Below are 14,348 nucleotides of genomic sequence, written 5' to 3' on the forward strand. Positions count from 1 at the left end.
TTTTCCTAATTTTGAAAAATAAAAATTTAGCCATACAGGCAACAACCTACTTAAGAAAACTGGGCACTGAAAATTGTTTTATTCTTTTGTTGGCCCCAATATGAATTATCTTAGTCATTCACATCCTCCACTGAAATAAGGGGGGAAAAGAATTTATCTACTTAAGAGCTTTTAAGGTCAGGCTGGGACTGAGCAGGGTGTTTCCCTAATCCAGTTGCAGGATTTCTCTTCCCAGAGTTAAGGTGTTTTCACAGCAGTGCATGCTGCTGGACCACTGGTGTGATCTGCTGCTGCAGCCCCTAAGCAAGAGCTAATTTTTAATAGGATATCCAAGGGGGAACTTCTGGATTTAATCTTTTACTGTGGCCAGCAAAAATATTACACTTTTTTACAGTTGTTTTTGCATTCCCCCAGATAAAGCCCAGCATAAAACATGTATTTTTTCAGACGTCCCAGCACCCACCCAGTTCTGCATGAACCATTTCCCTCTGAGCACAGCCAAGTGTCGGGGATTAGTGCTGACCCCTTGTAGGAGCTCTTAGCACATCCAGCTGGGACGTGTCAGTGGGAACTTCCAAATGTTCTTGCCAGGATTAGGGAGAAAATCAGTTATTTCCACTCCTCACTGATTTTGCATTTGAGAAGGAGGGAATTGTGCACAGTTACTCCTAAGCAGAGCAATATTTCTCACTGGACTGAAGTGTTGTACTCGGAGGAACACGGTAAGTGTGTAACAGCAGTGCTCTTGGAGCTGAGTCCAGCTCCTCCTGCCTGCACTGCCAGAGATTTTACAGGTCTGTAAAATCCTGCACGAGTGCCCCACGCTGAGCCCCAGAAACTTCAAGAGAAGTCCCAGGAGTGGAGTGAGTGCACAAAACGTGCTGGAGATCCACAGAAGTGATAACAGGGAGAGGAACTGAGCCAGGGCTTCACTGTGAGTAAATTTTCAAAGTGCTGTCTATAGTTCTCTCTGCAGAGCTCTTACTATTCTTCCTACCTCCTTTGTTTTTTTTCTTTTTCCCAAGCCACTGGCAGGAAAGAAATAGACTTTAAAGTTAATTAGAGAAAACGTAATCAGTTTTGTATGTATCCTATTGTACATTTCAAAAGACAAGAAGTTTACCCTTGCTCATGCTCCCATTTCCATGTTTGCAGTGAAAAGAAATTGTGATTCATTATTTAAAGTCCTAGATAAAAGAACTTCAGAGAACTGCATCTACTTCAGAAACCTGCCCATTTGATCAAGTCTGCTCTATTTTATTTTGATCTTGCCTGTTATGCATCGTCCCTGTAGCACTATAAAATCCTGTGCCTCAGTGTCCCCGTCTGCAAAGCTAGAAGAGAAACTGTACCGACCCAATGGAGGCTAAATGGGATAATTGTTGTATAGACTGCTGCACAATTTCACTCTAACATTTATAAACTTGTACTAGTGCCCACATTTTATTTTAAGAGGAAAAAGTACAGTATTCAATAAAACCCGTTTTCAGCTAATTAAATTTTACTTAGAGCAGATGAATATTTTCCCCCAAGAATGATCTGTAGAGGTTGAAATAAAATCTTTATGAAAAGGTATGTAAAACCAAATGAAAATGTGAAATTTTTTAACCAAGTAAAAAAGGTATTCTGCAGTTCATGAAGATCCTGCTATTTCTGCTCCTTCTCTCTCCTCCAACAATTATCATTCTATGGATTTTTTCATATTTTGAGATAGTTTATGTAGTTAATTAAAGCACTTCTGCACAGTGGGGTGGCTTTTATGCCAGACTATAAATAAGAACATCCTCATGATGTCAGATGCTTTTTCAGTTGCATTTTGACAACAGAAGACTGGCCTTTGGAATGGTTACATTTGTTAGCTTGACCATGGAGCTTGACCTTATATCCTCTGATGTGGACAGGAATTTTTCATCTGAGTTTGCTGGCATTTGGCTCAAGCCCTGATGGAGCTGTTTGGCTTCTTGCTTTTTATAATCTTCTCAATTAAACACTCTGTAAATCACTGGGATAGTGGTTAAATCACATACCAGCTTATTGCTTATGAATACATTTTGGGCCTCTTTGAAAAGAAAGAACCAGCATCTCATTAAGCAGAGCTGCTATTTGAGCATCACTCACTTCCAAGCTGTGGCAGGTTGAAAGCAGCTCAGCCTGGGAGGCAGTTCAGGGCAGTTCTTGGCTGTGCTGGTGGGAGGAAATCCACTTCAGCAGCTCAACACCGTATCATTTCCCCAGGGGATTTGCCTCTCACTCATCCATGTTGGTCACTGCACAGCATATTTTTTTTTTTCACTAATTTGAAATGTTCTTTCTTGTGTAGGCAAAGCAATTCCTACCACATGCTTCTTTCTTCCAGAATCAGTTGTGATGTGGGTGGACACCTTAGAAACCATGTATAGCGATAATAATAAGGAATGGTCCCCTGAGGGGAGGATTTGATATTAAGAATTAGAGTAATGACTTTAAAAAAAAAAAAAAGCACTTGGGTAATTAATAGTTAGACACAAATGTTAGCACTTTAACAGAGAAAAGCCCAGCAACCAACCTCCTTATGTTACAGAAAAGGTCAATAGCTTATGGCTCATCAAAAAGGGAAAAAAAAAAAAAAAAGGTTTGAAGCAAACTCTCCCATTGTGTTTTTGTGAGACAGAACCCCCTGCAATGGAGGCAGGGTTCCTATTAAAGTCTAAATCATGAATTAGATGTTGTGGTTCTCTGGTGAGAAACAAGTCTGCACTTGGAAATGTTTTTGTGCCTCAGGATGAATGAATCCCCTCTGGACCCCAGGCTGTGGTCAGCCTCCAAAGCACAGGCACTGCTGGAGGGCTTGTGCACTTTGACTGCCACCACCAAAAATCTGCTCCTTGCCATGGGTATTCCTCCTCTTTCATGCTCAGTAAGGTGGAGTTAGTACAGGATTTTGACAGAAAAGGGAAATAAAGGTGATGAGAATTGATAATGATGAGATGAAAGAGAATTTATAAAATGATGGTGCACAGCACTGAGTAACCACAGCCTGTACAATTTCTGCTTCCATGCATCACCTTCCCAGGAATAAAATTGTAGGTGATTTTTATAGTGGGAATCAGGAGGGTTTTTTTTCATTTTTGCTCTGATGTTCAAGGTCCTGGATGGGGTTTCCACTGGGGAAGGTTTCCCCAGGGAGCTGTTTTTGCTCCACTGCTGTGGGACTGTGGACACACCCTGCAGGGTGAGCCTTGACTATTTGTTGCTGTGGTTAGGTGATAAAGTCCATTAAACTCTCAGTGCACTGCTGTTTGATTACACAGCACAAAAATGTGCATCCTACAAAAAGCAGACTTGTTTGTTTGTAGACATGTGAAAAAAGAAGTTGGTTTTGAGGACCCAAACCTGCAAGATTATGGGCATTTCCTCACTGTTGTGGGGTTTAATGGGTCCTGGGCTCAGGTCACATTGTGAGGGCTATAAAGGGACCTGTGCCAGCCACTGAGGACAGTAGAGTAGCCCAGCTCTGAGAAATATGTAGCAATCCATGCCACAGCTCTTGTGCACCCCAGCTGTGTCCTGGGGCTCCCTGTTATCCTTGCTGCTTCCTTCACAGGTAATCACTAACCAAATTTAGTAGTCTAAAAATGCCTTGTTATCTCCAAATGGGCATCCTGAACCCCTGTGGAGCTCAGCACATATGGAGAAGAAGGGTATGGGGATATTTTGGAAAGCAAGAGAGGACCTCTGGGCAGAAAATGGATGCTACAGGCAGAATTTTCCTTGGCATAGTGGCCACTGAGAAAGTCTCTTTATGGCAAAGGTGATAAAACACCTGGCTGATAGCCCAGACTGTGTCACTCCAGCCCTGATGCCTCTTCACCCTTTACCCTAACATTTACTGAACATTCCACTAGAAATTTGAGGAGATAAGACTGGAATAGAAAAGGTTGCTTTCCCATGTCACACATGAGAAGGAGATAAGAGGAATGAAAGGACCTTCCATAGGCAGAGCCCTGAGGGCAGATGTAATAGCCCCTTTCAAATGCAAGCATTCCCTCTTGTGTGGGTATTTCAGCTTTACACATCTGTTATGGGGCAGAAGTGCAGAGCTAGAGTGGTGGTTTTGTCTATTGAATAAGGGGAATATTTTGCCACCCACTTTCAAACCATACCCAGAACCAGGCCAATTGTGGTGGTGTTTAAAAGTGATCACGTCACTGTTGATAATAAATGGAAATAATGGCACAAATAAATGTGTGCCTTGTTAATTTTAACGATGATGACAGAGCCTGTGTGGGGAGAAGCTGTTCAGAAAGGTGTTTCAATAATCCTGAGAACCTACACACAAACCTCCAGGATCTCCTCATCCTTCTCATAGAGAAGAAGATTTGCTCAAACACTTAGTTTCCAAAAAGAAAACTGAGAATACTGAGTCACTCTGGTTTGGTTTGAAACCAAGTAACACAGGCTGTTAATTTTAGAGCACAAGCCCAAAATCAATCTCGTGCCCAATTAGAAGTGTGACCTAAGGGCCAGTGAAGTTTTATTGTAACGAGGCACTTCTGCTGTCTCTGGTGGTAGGAGATCATTTCTGTATCTCATTTTTTTGTACTAATAATCCCATATTGCTCTCTGCAGGCATCACATCACGTATTTTGCCATATTTTTATTAGCACTTGAAAGTCAGACAAGGTCAGCTGGATGGAAAATGCTCAGGTTTTAGCACAAACATCCTCTCCTGTAGATTGCAGAGCTGCTCAGAAGAACCACACTCAACCTGGGCTCATCCAGAAGATCTTCCCAGTTCATTCTTTAACACTTCAGTGCTTATCAGGTTGTTTCTCTTCAACCTGCATTTTTTCCCCCCGTATTTTGAATAGCTGATCTTTGGCCAGCTGCAATTCTGATTTTTCTTCTTTACGACATTCAGATATTTAGATTTTCATTTTTTCATGTCTCTGTTGTAGATAAACACTAATGAAACCCTGGTAAATCCAGTACCTTACCTCATGCCTTGCATAGCAGAGGTCAAAGCTGGCTGGGAAAGATCTACAGAGTAAAAGAAAATTACACGAGTAAGAGAAAATTGCTTTTAAGTGGTTGCGTTTATCACCTGAGTGCTATCACCTCTCATTGTCTCTTTAGGAGACAAAATATGACTCCAGGAACAAAAGTTTCATTAAAAAATACAGTAAAAAATTCACTCTGTCTTCTGTGATTTAGAGGGGTCACATGAGAAACATGATAATGTCATCATTTTAAACGTAATGTTACCAGCACCCAAGGCCCATTGCCACTGTTTGCTTACTCGGGGAAATGCAGAGGTTTTGATCAATGTTTTTCAGTGCTCCAGCCTGCATCACTGCAACCCAGGGCTGTGTACCAGTCTCTGATGCACTTTTAAATCATTTTTTTTAGACTAGAAAGGCAGGACCGTGCCATCATTTTATACCATTACCAGTGGAAGTTGGTGGCTCCTTTTCTGACAAGTGATTGATTTTTGTGTCGCTGTCCATGGTGGGGGGGGGCTGGAAATAAACGGTTTTTAAAGTCCCCTCCAACCCAAACCATTCTGTGATTCTATGATTTTTCAGGTGGTAACAGTAAAGTTCAAGGTTTTGCAGGCTCAGTACCAAATATTACATTGATGGGGGGTTACAGACACAGGCAGACTATAATAAAAAAAAGACCTCTGAGCTCATATTGTCAGCCTGAATTCAAAAGAATTGCCAAATTAGAGACAAATGTTTTAGATTCCCTTGCTTTTTAGCTTTTATACGCTAAACCCGTGGAATTTGTTCATCTTAGAAAAAATGGTTGGTGAGTGCTAATGTTTTTAAGAGCAGCTGAATTAATTGATGTGCATCTGCAGCTGAAATTAATAACTTCAAATTGCTTTCATCACCTCCTTCTACTTTTGTTCATTGAAAAGTGCTGTAAGGAAAGTATGTGTGTGTGTGAGTGAGAATTAAATATTTAATAGTGGATGAGCCTAGATGAATGGAAGAGCCTTTCCCATCTAATTAAGCACTTTTATTGGAATTCCAGGAGGGTTCTTTTAGTTGCATCTACTAACAGTTTGATTTCTTGATTATCTGTTCTGGCAAGTCTTTATTCCCATTTGTATGGTATTTTATTTTATCTCACTGTGAGTCTCAGCAGGGCTCTGCATCTCCTGGGGAGAAATTTTCTTAATGGCACCTGTCTTCTCCTCTCCTTGGTGAATTTTGAAGTAAACAAGTCATTTAATTGTGTCAAGTCATTAAAAACAACTCATTAAAATTGTGTGTTTGCTACTCAAGGAATTGCATTCCTGCCTCTTAGAAATCTTTCTCCCTTCCTCCATGTCCTTATCTATAGTTCTTTGTACATTTATTAATCAACCTGTATGTTTTACATGCTTTTATTTGGTTTTGCAAATTTTCTCTGGTTTGCTTTTTTTCCCCATCATGTATCAAAAACTCTTAAATATTAAGAAGTTTCCAGTTCTTTGTTGCTCTTCTGAATTTACTCTTTATTTTATTCTCTTATTATCTTTTCCACTTTCCAAAGAATAAGAAATCTGTCTTAGCTGCTGTCTGATTTTATGTTATTAGAGGTGGATGTGAAGACATTGAGCTCTGGTGCTGAGACAGATAGTTTAGATAGATAGATAGTTTTTTATCCTTAGCCATAAAAAATGCTTAAAGAACTGTGAGCTGATGTCCTTAGGACTGTTGTCTTTCAAAATATTCAATGCTGGCTTGATGCAGATAACAGGAGGAGATATTTCTGCCTTCCCCACATGTTTTTGTAGCTGTCTTTTTTCCTTCAACTTTTATAAACTACTGACATTTAACATACTAATTACACAGTAAATGTTTTCCACAACTGTGATATAGTGAAGTAAGGGGGTTCAGATTTTTTCCCCAGTAAAGCATGTAAAAATAGTTTATATTTTTTTCTTTGGAGGATGGACATATCAGAGCAGCCTGTGGTGAAAATTGATGCATTTTTGTTCACTGTGGCAGCATATTCAAAGAATTTCCATACCAATCCTGTTGTTCTGTATTTGAAATTAAAATTAAGTTATGAAAACAGACTTTAGAACAACATCTTATACCATACCACAGAATCTGACTGCTTTTATCAGTTTTAGACATTTTCAGTCTGGCATTGTAAAATATTCTTATTGAAGTAAAGGGAGCCACTTCCTCAATTACAGTGGAAAATTTCTGGGTATTTTTGAGTTGTTTCTGAAGAACTTTATATAGGAGAGTTAATCATGTTTATGCTCAGAAGGAGAACCAGTGCCACAAAGTCTCTGGGGGAAATTTGCCTTCTTTAGGAGAAAATGTCAGAAGAGGGAGCACAAAGAGGAAAAAAAAATCAGGAAAAACCAGGACAAACTCTTTAAAACAAGTTCCTCATTAATCACAGTAATTTTAAAAGTCAGATGAAGGTAACACCTGATTGATAAATTTGTTTTATTCTACATCTTGTTCAGAGCTCAATTGCAAGCAAAGATGACTTGGCAGTCATCATTCTGCTTGCACTCAAGAACTTTCTTTGTCTGGAAATTTTGAGGGGAGACTTTTTGGAAAAAAAACTTCACTTAAATGAGCAAATTTCTCAATTTATTAGTTCAGTAATGTTTTTTGAACATGGTGCTGATGTCACGCCTGTGTCTGGAGCAATTTAACAGCCTCTGGTCCAGACAATGTCATTTTAATGTGGAAGAGTTTATGTAGCACCTGCTCCATCTTCTGTCTGGTCTAAAAAATGGATTATTCCTTCTTTCTCAGCTATAAGATCAATCATCTTAAAAGACAGAAAGAATAATGGCAACAGTTTCATAAGTCCTTGCCATTTTCTTGGCTGTAAATTAAGGGGTTTTTTTGTGAGAAAATAGTGGAAATACTGTGAGGATGCAGTGAAGCTGTTTCTTCATCCAAAGCAGGAGCCAGGGATGTACAGACTGCCTTTGGAATTGCCCATTTCCAAGCCAGCATCCTGCACAAATGAGCTCACAAGGGACAGGCTCAAATCCAAACAAGCCCTAATGATGAGGGTCTGTGAGGAGCACTGGCTCTTTGGAGAGGCTGAGATGACCCATAATATTGATTGATTTGGGGGAAAAAAAGGACAGAGGAATTTTAAGCAGGCTGTTTTCAAGGAGAAGGAAGGGTGTAGCTATGGACGACTATAGCTTAATAGGAATAACTTATTTCCCAGAAGAAGTTGACAGGCATGAGATCCCATTTATGCAACTGTAAAATAGAAGAGTGCTCCTGGGACACAGGTGTGCATTTGGCCTGGCTCCCCTGCAGGAATTTAACAAAGGAGAGTTAAATGGCCAGAATAGCATGAGAAAATTGGAAATGTGTTTGATAAATGCTCTCCAAAAAGGTTTTTCAGTTTGAGGATCACTAAGAGCTTTCTCAAAGAGGGCATCAAAGAGTTGTGGCCATCCTGCCCAGAGCAGCTGTGTAGACAACTCTCTCTCCTCCTCTCTCTAGCTGATATAATAGCCCAGAGAAGTTAACTCACAGTTAGTTAGGACACAGTCTGCCCAGAGAATACTCTGTCCCTGGAAGTGTTCAAGGCCAGGCTGGATGGGGCTTGAAGGAACCTGGTGCAGTGGGAATCATCCCTGCCCATGGCAGGGGGCTTGGAATGAGATTAACTTTAAGGTCCTTTCCAAGCCAAAGCTATCTTGGATAATGGGTTTGGAAATGGGTGGCCTGGGGCCTCCAGAGCAGGAGTCCATCCATATTCCACCGTTGGCCGTGCACCAAATGTATCCCAAATATGTGTGGGAATTTGGTCTTTCACAGTGAGGGTCCCAAGTGAGAGAAGTTCATTTTCATGCCATTTTGGCTTTTCAGCCCCCTCTGGGTTTGCTGACAGCACAGACTCCCCTGACAGCCGCTGGTGCAGCCCAGCTCCAGGTAACTCCCACAGTTCTCTGGAGCCTGAGGGATCAGGCTTGGCAAGGAGAAGTCTTCCCAAGCCCCCTGCACATGGTGCTGAAGTTTGCTGAAGGTGGTTGAGTCAGCTACTTCAGGGAAGAAGAGTCTCCTCAAAAGATGGGAAACAAGCCAGAATATACCAAGATGAATATGGCCATCTCTCAGGGGCATTTGTGGGGGAAAACCAGGATCTCTGACTGCTTTCATAGCCTGTGGTAGAAGGGAGTAGCTCAAAGAATGATAATGGATGTACACAAGATTTTGCTACAAAATAAGCTTCCCAACCATGTGAAATAACTCAAGAAAGAACTCAGGAGATGCAATTCTGTTTTCCCTTGGCCATACCCAGGAATGAGAAGATGACTTTGCTTTTTTTTTTTTGTCTGTAGCACAGCTCTTTGCTTTTCCTTTTGCCTTATCAGCTACCAAAGCTGGTTTATGCAGCATTTCTCATTGCATTAGAGTTTTCCTCTTCTAAAAGATGATGCAGGGAGCAGAACTGACGGGAGTTGTCTGTGCTCTGGTCTGAATTATTTGCTGCATTTGGCATGTCTGTCCCTTAGCTCCACCTGTGTTATCAGAAGCATTACAGCTTTAAGTTCTTACAATTTGTATAATCTGTTTATTTAATATTTGTAATTTCTTGCTCTTCTTCTCACCATGGGTAAAATAACCCAAGAACTAGATAGTTCATTTGACAAATAGTGAAGTGCTCTTTTTTTTTCTCCCAAAAGGGGTTTTGATTCGATTCACTGTATTTTCTCTTTTCCTCCTACCCTCAGAGGTTACTCTCTGTTAAGATAATCAAGATAGCTAACCACAGAGATTGATTCCTAACAGGCATAGCTGACTGGAAACTTAAGTAGCTAACACACACATGCCAGAAGAAGTTGTGTGGCTCATCTTTCTACAAGAAAGGGAATTTTATGGCTGCTCTCAGTGTGAACATTATGTGTTCTCTTATCCATACCTTACAAAAACAACTTTAGGCTGCTCACAAAGACACCTTCTAGGTAAAAAAAAACATAATAAAAGATAAAATTTTGCTCTGCAGGCAGCAGCTGTGGATGACATTTGGCACATAGAAACAAAAGCTATGTGGGCAGCTTATGATACACCCAGATTTGAAGTGTCAGTACCCCAATAACCCCCTCTGCCCCTCCACATTCTCAGTTCACCCCATCTCCATCAAACCTGTCAGCTTTACTGGGAGGGTTCCACCCGCAGGAGTGATGGAAGGGGGAACCTGTGGCCATCAGGGTCCCCACCTTGGGTCTGCCCTGATTCTGGCTGGCCTTTGAGCAGTTCAGGGGAAATGAGAGTTTCTTCCCAGTGGAAAGGTGGCACAAAAGCAATTCTGAGAATTCCTCTTGCTGCTGAGTTTGTCCTACAGCAGCAGCAGTGCAGGGACTGATGGAGCAGAGCTGGAGCATCACTGAGCTACTGCACCAGGCCCCAAACAGGCAATAAAGAGAATTCACTTAGTGCCCAATTATTACATCCAGTTTTCTTCTGTTTTGACAACATGGTCTGGAAAACACTGTGCAAGAAGGCCTTTTGCTTAAAGGCCAGGCAGGGTTTGGCTCTTTTCTCTGGTTTTCAGTGATGCTGGCCTCAAATTGCCTTGTTATTCCTGCCTCTAGACCAGTAATGATAACACCCTTACTTTTTCAAGCAGTTTGAGATCTTCTAATGAAGCATATTTTATACAGGCTTTATTAGAGTTTTTGTTTATAGGATATTATGATACACAGGGTTGTTGCAATGTGACTTCAGAATATGTAATGCAATTATTTGTGCTGAGTATAAATACAGTTAAGGCAATGCTATCTACACTGGGAGAAAATGACATTATGCTGCTTTGACATTTACCAAAAAAGCCTCCTTTTTCTATATTGCATTTTCTGTGTGTCACTTGTGTTCTGCCTCAAAATGAAGGTAATGGATGAAAGAACAAGAAAAGCATTTTGATTTTATTTTCTAAAAACAAAGATATTTTGTGTTAATAGGAGCTTTTCCCTTTGAAGCCAGGCTTTGTATCAGCTGTCATACATTTGCTAATCTTTTCTGCCATCATATTCAAAGGAAATTTATGAGGCAAAAAAAAAATCATTGGGTGAAGAAGACAAAATTTTATTTTTTCTTCTGGCAGAAGGGCTAAAAGATATAATTATTGCTTATCCTTCGTGGACATCATCAGTATTGATAAATACAATTACATTGTTTGCTATCCCTGAACCAATTCTTAAGGCTTAGGCAAGTCAGCAGTGGAACAAATATGTTTATTAATAAGAAACAGAAATTGTCACTTAAATGCTTGATCTTACCAACACTTTCTAGTGTTTACCTTACTGTTAAAAAAGTTTACTGAAACCTGGCTGAAAGGCATCTTACAAGTTCATGGTGTGTTTCCAAAGCAGGCGTGCAGCAGCTTAAACAAGGAAATTTCTGAAATCTTATTTTTCTCTTTTTGCAGGGATCCCCAGAATTTGTATCCCCCTGAGGTCAGCAATGCAAAGCTTCAGTATGCTGGTTGGGGTCCAAAAGGGCAACAGCTGGTAAGAGAAAAAACAAGTGTGCAAATGCCTTTAGAGACCATGCTGTTATTGCTTGGGAGTAAAGAAATAATAATTCCATTTTTGAATAGTTTCTTGAAGCCTGTGTGATAGCTTCTAGCATTTATTTATGATTGTTCTATCATGTTATTTATTTATAAAATTCCCAAATCTATCCATTCACCACAAAGTAATCGTGTCTAAAAATGCAGAGAAAGAACACTTTATGAATGCTTTCTGAGAGGATGCACCTGCTTCTCCCAGTGTTGGACACAGGACAGATTACAGAGATAATAGACAGTTTGATTTATTTAGCATCTCATTGCTTCACAAGGGCATCTTCAGACTTGCAAACTTGGCACTGGGGATATGTTAATATTAGCAGCCCCTTTTGGGGCTCTCCAGAACAGAGCTGCCCTGAATTTGCCCTGTGGTTGTTTGCAAAATAGACAGAATTAGACGTGGATCCTGGAAAGTTTTCAGAGCTGCTTAAAAAAAAAGACAACAACCACACCACTTGTCAGGGATTCATTATATTTCATGGAGATATTCATACTGCAAAAATCTTAAAATCCCCAGTATTTTACCCCTCAGCCACTGCCATCCTGCATGTGCCCATTTTTCAGAGCCTGTATTTCCTGGCCAGATCCCCTGGCTTCATTTCCTGGTGCAAATCCAATATTAAGTTTTTCAATATTCCAAACATTCTCTTTTTACAATAACAAGAAATGAAAAAGTGGCAACATCTTTTTTTGATGTGGAAGCTTTATACAAGAAATGAGCTTTGAAAGCTCGTAATAAGAGAAAATCTGGCATATATCTCCTGTTCCCAGCCCTCTCTTGGGGACTGTTTGTGTTCTTAACTAGATTGTTTTAAATTCTGTGATTTAAAAAAAAAAAGCCATAGGAGTCATTATAATTGCAAGTCTGAAAATCAGGTTGGAGAAAACATAGCAGATACAGGAACAGGAAAATCTTTCCTCTGCTCCATCAGGAAAATTGTGTTTGAGAGTCATTGACTTCAAATCTGATCAGGGAGGAGAGTCAGCAGCCTTTACCACTGTGCAAAATGTCTTCTGAGGAGCTCTTGGCTTTCACTGCACACAGTTGGAAGGGACCCCACACTTCATGCTGCTCCAATCCAGGTGAAGGGAATTCCTTCAAGATGTAGCAAAGAAAGCCAAAACATTTTTTCCCTTCAGAGTTTCACCGTGTGTAACAAAAACTACATTTCCTATTTAAAATCCAGCATTGAGTGGCACTGGTCACATTCTCCACCCCACAAGTAGATCTTCCTTCCTGTAACAGAGTTTTGCTGTGAACTCCTGTGCCCTCAGCACCTGTGGTCACAGCTCCCTGCTGACTCACATCCATGCTCATTTTTCCACACACCTGATTTCCACCTTGCAAAGATCTGAGGAGATTTATTGCAAAGCCAAGGTGAGCAATTGACTGCCTCCACTGCCTTCCCCACCAAAGCAAAATAACCACACAGAAAGGAAAAATGTTCATACCAAAACAGACAAATTATATCTCCACCAGGAGAGTATACACAGTCCAGGAGAAGAAAAGTCATTTTTACTCCCAGCTTTATCATTTAATGCTGAAGAGGCTGATACCAATTTCCACCATACTTTTTTTAAGCAATTTACAGTGAAAACTCAAAGCCCTAAGAATGCCTGGAGACATCAAGTTTCATGCATGTTCCTGCTGTGGGGTACATGCTATATATATTTTTGGCACCTTTAAAAATCCCTGTGGTTGTTGAATTCCATATGAATCTTGGAAAAATCTTGCAACAGTGAATTTGTTCTATGTGCCTTTTTTTTTGGTCTTTTTTACTTCAAAATATGTAAAATTATTGGCCTGTAATTGAGCTCTATTTCCTGTTCTTGCATTTGGAATCAGGGTAGGTAAGGAGCAGCTCACTGGTAGTTTAAGCATTATTTTTTCACACTTCTAACATATGTGCCTTTTTGCCCTTATCTTTGCCAGTCATTTACCCTGAAATAAAATTACAGCTGTAGTTTATAAAATAAAGATGCTTTTACATACATCAATATAATCTTTTTATATCTAATGATCATCAGAGAATTGCCAGAGGGGGAAAAAAAGAAGCTTTTAAAATAAAAAAAAACCCCTACAAGAATAATAAATGAGATCTAGAAACACACCATGTTCAGTGCTCTGTATTTCAGGACTAATTGGGTTACTCAGAACATAATTGCCAGCAAAATTTGTGTCACCTTCTGTGGAGATGCAAAGACAGAGAAAAATTAAAGTCTATTAAAATTTGATAGTGGGAATGTGTTTGCTAAATGTACACTGAGTTGTGTTGCAGGAGAAGGAGGGAAAATATGTTGAGAGGGAGGGAAAGGAGCAGCTGTGAAGCACGAGTCAGCTGCCCTGGTTCCAGGAGCTTCCTGGGGGTGTTTGAGAGGGGTCCCAGAGCAGCAATGAGGACCCTGGGTGTGTCAGCTCTGTGTGTCAGCTCTGGTGTGTCAGCTCTGTGTGTCAGCTCTGGTGTGTCAGCTCTGTGTGTCAGCCCTGGTGTGTCAGCTCTGTGTGTCAGCTCTGGTGTGTCACCCCCTGGTGTGTCAGCTCTGGTGTGTCAGCTCTGGTGTGTCAGCCCTGGTGTGTCACCCCCTGGTGTGTCAGCCCCTGGTGTGTCACCCCCTGGTGTGTCAGCTCTGGTGTGTCAGACGTGGTGTGTCAGCCCTGGTGTGTCAGCTCTGGTGTGTCAGACGTGGTGTGTCAGCCATGGTGTGTCAGCCCTGGTGTGTCACCCCCTGGTGTGTCAGCTCTGGTGTGTCAGCTCTGTGTGTCAGCTCTGGTGTGTCAGCCCTGGTGTGTCACCCCCTGGTGTGTCAGC

At 40.9% G+C, this 14,348-nt stretch overlaps 1 protein-coding gene across 4 annotated transcripts in view; it reads left to right on the top strand.

Moving 5' to 3' along the window:
• DPP6 (dipeptidyl peptidase like 6) overlaps positions 1-14,348 on the top strand; it is a 539,231-nt gene that overhangs the window by 429,544 nt on the left and 95,339 nt on the right. For all 4 annotated transcript variants that reach the window (XM_015619741.2, XM_015619742.1, XM_015619739.2 and 1 more), the window contains exon 7: positions 11,398-11,479. In XM_015619741.2, the coding sequence (XP_015475227.1) occupies positions 11,398-11,479 (82 nt within the window). The remainder of the gene's footprint in view (positions 1-11,397; positions 11,480-14,348) is intronic.

Source organism: Parus major, chromosome 2 (assembly GCF_001522545.3).
Source record: "Parus major isolate Abel chromosome 2, Parus_major1.1, whole genome shotgun sequence".
In the NCBI taxonomy this organism is placed as follows: domain Eukaryota; kingdom Metazoa; phylum Chordata; class Aves; order Passeriformes; family Paridae; genus Parus; species Parus major.